The sequence below is a fragment of the Etheostoma spectabile genome, chromosome 14 (assembly GCF_008692095.1).
Source record: "Etheostoma spectabile isolate EspeVRDwgs_2016 chromosome 14, UIUC_Espe_1.0, whole genome shotgun sequence".
Lineage (NCBI taxonomy): Eukaryota > Metazoa > Chordata > Actinopteri > Perciformes > Percidae > Etheostoma > Etheostoma spectabile.
In genome coordinates, this window is record NC_045746.1 from 20,286,975 (window position 1) to 20,294,444 (window position 7,470).

The 7,470-nt window shown below is 38.8% G+C and overlaps 1 protein-coding gene across 1 annotated transcript in view; it reads left to right on the forward strand.

Annotated features, from left to right (window-relative positions):
* tap2a (transporter associated with antigen processing, subunit type a) overlaps window positions 1-7,470 on the forward strand; it is a gene marked incomplete in the record, with an annotated part of 20,800 nt that overhangs the window by 3,543 nt on the left and 9,787 nt on the right. Inside the window, 1 exon segment of the mRNA XM_032536095.1 lies at window positions 7,307-7,344. Within this exon segment, the coding sequence (XP_032391986.1) occupies window positions 7,307-7,344 (38 nt within the window).

The window sequence follows — 7,470 nt, forward strand, 5'->3', positions numbered from 1 at the left end:
TGCCATGCATTGCCCCTTCCAGCCACTGCCCTGAGATCACTGAAATAGTTTGTTATGTCCTCCATCTGTGGCCACTGGGTGGAACTTCAACCATCAAACAAAAAGTACGTTCACTGTAATTATGGTGTAATTGTTTCCAGTTTCATATAAAGTTTTTAGTTGGAGTGAAAAATTTATGAAATGCAATTAAAACGTTATGTTAACCTAATTTAGGTTGCACCAGTGCTGAACTGAATTATATGGCCTATAGATTTAATTATACCTTTGTATATTTATTCTATTATTCATAACAATGACTTGTTTATGTAGTCCTCTTTCAGTAGTTTCATTGGTTCAACAGGTTCTTATTTCTCACCATGTGGCTGTCAGAACTAATGAAAATGTGACTACTTTTGTTTTTTGTACAAAACTACTCGACTCTTTTACACTGATTTGATCAATCAAAACAATCAAGCAATCTCATCAATATCAATAATTCATCATCAATCAATAATTCAATCAATCTGTTGTAGCCTCTACCGGGGCGTGTGAATGTATGTGCTTTGTGTTTGTGGATAATTTGGTCCAATGAGTTTCACAGCAGCTTTGTCTCACTCATGTGTCTGTGTTTTTGATTGATTGATTGATTGAAAACTTTACTGAACAAACATCAAGACGTTTTCAAAAGGATAAAAACACAACAAAGCCCAAAGGCTTGTTACATCATGGTCCTTAAGATAGAAGAGGATAACACACATGGACTAAAACACTGAGACAAAGGGGAAAGGGTGTAACTAACAACAGACACACAAAAGACTTTAAGGATCTTTTGATTTTGTTTATGGTTTTGATAACCATTTTTTGTAGAGATTTAAAATGAAAGTAGGAGTTGCTCAACAGATTAAGGTATACAGTAAACCATTCTACTACACTGCTGAGTAAGGAAATAGTACTTTTTTTTTTAATACATCTCTTAAACGATAGGGCCTGTAATCTGTGAAACTCACCCTAGGGAATATCTGTGTGCACACACCAATTTAGAAAAGTAATGAACACTTGGTGTTATTTCTCATTTTATAAACTAAACACAGTTTAAATTGGGAAACTCTCTCCTCACTCCGAGCCACCTAAGACTGGAGAAAGGTCCGAAGAAGAGGAGTAATAAGGATGGAGTTTAGGATCACTCTGTCTATTTTGACAGATGTGTAGCTTGTAGCTTTCTTGTGGAGTCTAACCCCACCATCAGTACTCTATATTTCCTTCTGTTTAAATAACAGAATATAAATCCCAAGTTATATAATACATACACACAAACATGTAGGCTACATACTGTTAAGTAAAAGTGAACTGAAACATTAAAAGTCTGCAAAGAGCTATAACTTGCATATAAAAACCCATTCTGTGTTTAGCCATCTTGTTAATATCCACAGCATGTTATTGACTTTTTGACTATTTAACATGTGGTCGTTTTTACACATTGAATGCAGAAATGTTACATTATTGAACTTTTAATCTCTGCCACTTGCGTACAACCTTATTGTGCATTGTAAAGTTATTTTATGAATGAACTAGACGGAGACGTTTTGAATAATTTAGTACCTATCCCGTAATGCTCCATCTGTTGAAGCAAGACCGAAGGATTTGACCAGTCGTCTTTTGAGTTTTCGTAGTTTATATACAGTACAGGGCAAAAGTTTGGACCAGCTTCTCATTCAATGCATTTTCTTATTTTCATGACTATTTACGTTTAGATTATCCATGAAGGCATCAAACCATGACAGAATACGGATATGTAGGCCTACTTAACAAAAAAGTGTGAAATAACTGAAAACTGCTTATTCTATTTCATTCTTCAAAGAAAATTACTAGAAAAGCTAAGCGGTAATTGGGAATTGGAGCGGTGAGCAGACAGTCGAGGGAGAAGCCCATAGAGAGCCATGAAAGCATCGGAACTAAGTTTTCAGCAACGTTTCTATGATTGGAATCCTTTGGTATACTATGTGGCAAATTGGGAATGTTGAGATTTCTCTTGGCACAACTACCAGAAAACTCACAACTCAGACAGGTTGGTCACGTCACAGCTACTCGTCCAGCTCAATTGGAGGCTGCGCAGTAACGCAAAGTCTATGGCGTCGCTGTGTCCTTTTCTTATACGGTCTATGGTAATGATGTCAACTCCCACCCTATTGCTCCTGACACACTGAGAATCAGACTGTCCCAGTGTAAGCCTGAACCTCTGAATCACTGTTAAATGATTCATTTATTCATAACACATTGTATGTAGTGTGGTGGTAAAAGACACTGTGTTGTAGCTGAAATTGACACCATTCCCTCAAGCTGACAGTTTTCTGTCCCTGTGGAAGAGTCTATAAGGACAAGAGGAGACCATATCTGTATTTTAAACCCTATGCTAAAATATACGATCTTATGCTACAAGATAAAAAACCACAACACTGAGTCTTAAACCATGGAATTAATCTCTTTGCAACATTCATGTGGCTCTCACCGGCACCTCTCTGATACAAGCTGAAACTTGTGGTTTCCTGTGAATCTGCACACATCACCAGATCTCCACACACAGTAAAATAATGCTAAATGACACTGATAACCACTTCACAACCCATGGTGGTTTTTTTGTGTCAGGAGTGTTTCTTATTATTATTGTACTGTCTTGTTGCTGTCACTAGATGGCAGCCGATACATGGTTCCACCTTTTCTTGCCTTCTAGAGACTCACCTATTTACCAATCTGCCAAACAGACTGTTTCCGAGAAATCACATGGCTGATGGTAAAAGTGCCAACTACAACCACTGAGCGCTGTTACTCTGCTTTAAAGGCTTGATCTCAGGATTGGTACGTTGGAGTACTATGCCATACTGTTGTATCAGTTCTACTGCTTAATAAATGATCTTATACTTCTCCCACCACTGAATATTTGCAGATAAAAACCTGATCTAAAATATTCTATAGGGCCTGTTGGAAGACTGTACCCTGTAAAAAAGGGCATAAGTGATTCATACAAACATCATTAAATCTTCATCACAGCCACTTTTTCTGTTAAAGTTTGGTGAAGACTACCAAACTAAAGCCAACTACAACCTGTTGATCTGGGTGGGTCATCAGTCAAATGCCTAAATGTTAACAAAGTCATTATAGAGGACTGCATCAGTTGTTGCCCTACGTCAGGCTTGTGACAGTGTTTTGTATCTATCACTATATCACTTTGACAGCTCTGAACATAATCACCAGAAGCTGCTGACCTGAAAGGTAGAGAGGTAAACCAGAATGCTTTCAGTCACAGACATTTAGCTCTGCCGTTGTTTGGCTGAGTCAGGCCGCCTCTGATTACACAATACAGTGAAGAAGAAAGTGAAAGAAAGATAGAGGGACTTTCCAGTTTGGCCGATATGGTGCTGAACTGGTTAGGCAAAGCTTCTCGCCACATACGCACATCCAAAGACACACACAGTCACACACACATGAATGTATAGCTGGACACGGAGTTTGAGGATGCACATGAGTCTTTTCCATTACACCACAGAGACAGCCACGTGTCTTTTGAATAATATTTTTATTTCTTTATTCTTTGCATTTTCTAACCTTGTATGCACACTGTCAACCATTTTGTGTTTGGTTTTTAAAGGCCTCACCCTAAGATGGCGACAGTAGTTGGCATATGCCTTTGAAACCGCTGTTGGCACATAATTGCTGATAGAAAGCAGTTTTCCGATGAGTCACCGTGCCGGATATATCATATATCTATATCTCAAACTGTCCTTTTTAAGAACAGGATGAATTGATTTGTTTTATTTTTTTCAGCTGGACCACCACAGCTTTTTATATTCATCCAGGGGATGTTAAAATGTTTACCAACAGTACCAACATAAACATTTTACCCATAGAGAAGCATGTACCTTTTCACTAAATATAAAATGTGAAGATAAATTAATCTAAAGTTAGGAGACATAAGCCATGCACGCAAAGTATAGGAAAAAACATTTCTGAATTGAAACGTTTTAAATGTATTGAAAAATAACATACGGTGTTTTACTGTAACATCCTAATGCCAAGTGTCCTGCAGTTTGGGTCGACTTTTCATACTCCCTATTTACAACTCGTCTGTCACGTACTTCAGTCTCCATTTTGTGCTGCACAGACATCTTGACAAAATGGTGACACGCTGTCCGTTTTATAAGCCGAGCCTGATCTTTATCGATAGAGGGGGTTGTGTTTTGAGATGTGGCGTTATCACTTCACTGTACCTTTGGTGATTATCACATATCACCAGGCAACTTTCCAGAAAGCCTAACTGACAGAAAGAAAACCTGTTGGTAGTCAGGGACTTTCCAGGGAGGCTCAAACAATAAAACCAACCCCCACCATACCGAGCTTTGATGCACTGCATCCACGTGCAGTCGAGTGGCTTAAACCCACAATATAACAACACAACAGGCACTGATACGTGATTAGAAAAACTCAAGGCCTCCTGACGTCTACCCAGTTTAACACATTTGCAATTTGGTAATATCTGAATAGTTTAATTTCAGTAATTTTTATGCGATGTCTTTGCATCACAGAACTGTGGATATCTGCATCTTGCTGAGCCACTGGGCCTGTATAAAACTCTGAATTCTCACAGAGGAAATAAAGCTAAACTACATGCAAATTCTTGCTTCAACAGAAATATTGCCCTTTAATTGCATTTTAATTTGTCCCATGAATGCGTTTGGTGAAAAGGCTTAATACTATGAGGGACAAGGCTTGACAAACATTCAGATATGGTTTGACTTTCAAGTGGGATCAACGGAGGTCGTTGACTATGATCTAAAATGTTGGTCGATTTCTTATTTGGGACATAGCAACCTTTGCCCCCTCTGCCCATAATGAAGGTTTATGGCGTCAACGGTGTGCTGCAAACCTTTATTCATCGTTAGCAAAAACCGGACATCAAATGGAATATATATTTATATAAATATCATCATGTCACTTGTACATTTAATTCAATTATTTACAAAATCTAATGTAATTCCACCATCAGCAAAATAAAAAGAACAGAAGTATATTTCTAAACTTTAGAAGGTGCTTTTTGTACATGTTACAGAATACATAGCCTACATTTCTGGAAGAAAAAAAAATTCAAATTCAATATAATTATTTATAAAAAAGATATTTACATAAACTCAAGCTCAGCATTCAGTGTGCGTCATTCGACAGTCTCAGCAGTGCTGCTGTCTGGTCCAACACATCAGCCAGCAGAACATCCTCTCTCGAAACATCAGCTCAGTGACAGCAGCTGTCACTTGGGGGGTTTCCCTCGGAAAGCTTTCTCCTCAGTTTGTAGTAGTCCTCCCTTCCTGTCCATCACTCCTGTTGAGTCCCTCGCTCCTCCACTCTGCCGTCACCCATCACAACGATCTGTCGGCCTTCTCGATGGTCTTCAGCTTGTGAGCGATCACCAGCAGGGTCTGTGGACAACGACCAGCGCCTGCGGATCTGTGCAGAGAAGATTTACAGAATATTTATTATTTCAGAAGAATCATAAGGTTTAATTCTGATATGTAAAGGGATATAGAAAGAAGAAAAGCAAAAACAGGAGTTACATCAATTCATCATACCTACTTATGAATATATGAACAAGCAGCAGCTCTTTCAGAACATATAAACTACTGCTCGTTTGAAGGACTAAAATTGCAAAAATGAAGGACGCACCACATACACACAAGACTAGTGACCAGAGTCAACAAACAGTCTTAATTATGTTACTTTTCAGATGGTCTATAACATTACTTCAAGATTGTCATACAATACTGTAATATAGTTTGTTTGACTTTTCTATTAAGCACAATTCCTCTGTACTATCCCACATGACCTAATTCGCAATATCGATGTTGAATGTACCTAAGATTTGTTAAGTGCACAGAACATTAATCTTTTCTGAAGCAGTTTAGTTTCTTCTCGAGCTTTGAGCTCTAAGCAATAAAAACATGGTCATTTCATTTGTGCTCATCAGGTCTTCATTATCCTCCTGGAAACTCTAAGGAAGGCATGTACTTTATACTTTGGTTTTATTACGGCAATTCTCAATTCCTGTTAACTGAACAATGAATGAATGTGAGCATTTTCACATGTGTGCAGCACTTCCTTTATCTATAAATAAAACCATTCAGAATCTATTCCCCTCTGGTGATGAAGAGTCTTCAGGTCATCATCCACCTTCAACTCACTGTTAAAGTTGGGATTTATTACCTCATTTTCACTCTCTGCGTCCAGAGAGCTGGTTATTTCATCCAGAATGAGGACCTGTGGCTGTCTGACCAGAGCTCGAGCAATGGCGATCCTCTGCTTCTCGCTCTCCGATAACTGGCCGCCACGCTCACCCACCTCTGAGAAACATATTTAAAACCATAACAGATTGGTGTTCAAGGATGTTGCAGAAAGATACGAGGAATTCAAAACTCAAGTCTAGAGAGTACTAGAGGTAATGAGAGCACCAACCCCCCAAAAGACCCCAAATCCTATATTTAGCCTTTACTATCACATTTGAATCTACATAAATGTTTCAGATAACTAATGAAAGTAAAACATCTCGTATTGCAGGTTTCCATACAGGCATTCAGACATTAAAACAGCACAAAGGTAACAGCTTTACCTGTATCGTAGCCTTTTTCCAGGTTTCTAATAAAGCCATGGGCGTTGGCTTGCGTGCCGCTTCTGGATCTCATCCAATGAGCATTCATCAAGCCCGTAGGCAATGTTGTCTCTGATGGGCCGGAGAAGAGCACCGGCCCCTGGTTCACCACTGCAATCTGTTAAACACACTCTCATCAGCCGTGACTGAGGAATAACTTGTGTTCTTGATATATAATGAAAATAATACAACTACTACTAGCTTGATGCTATTAGTGTGGGACTCATCGCCATCAGGCCCATTACTCAATAAGTAATGGTCGTGGTTAAACTGCCTTCTGGTCTAAATTGTCTAAATTCTCATGCTGCTTTCACAATAGATTTCCATTGTTTGACTACTTGAAAAACAGTTTAAACACAGACAGAGAGAGAAGAGAGTGATGTCTCATTTGAATAAGCAGTAACAATGAATCACCTTCTTGTGAGGAACGCGTGGTCATAGGACTTCAGTGGTTCGTTGTCCAATAGGATTTCTCCACTCTGCTGCTCATAGAATCGCTCAAGCAGACTTACACAGGTGGCTTTTTCCTTTTCCAATGGCCACCCACAGTGCTGTCATCTGACCTGCCTTCAGCTCCAAAAAAAGTCCTGAAACAAGAAGGTAACAATGAACACAAGAAATGGAGAGTCTGTAGTTTTACACTGAAGTCCTATGACCACCGTTTCCTCCACAAGAAGGTGATTCATTGTTACTGCTTATTCAAATGATGCACATCACTCTCTTCTTCTCTCTCGTCTGTGTTTAAACTGTTTTTCAAGTAGTCAAACAATGGAAATCTATTGTGAAAGCAGCATAGAGAATTT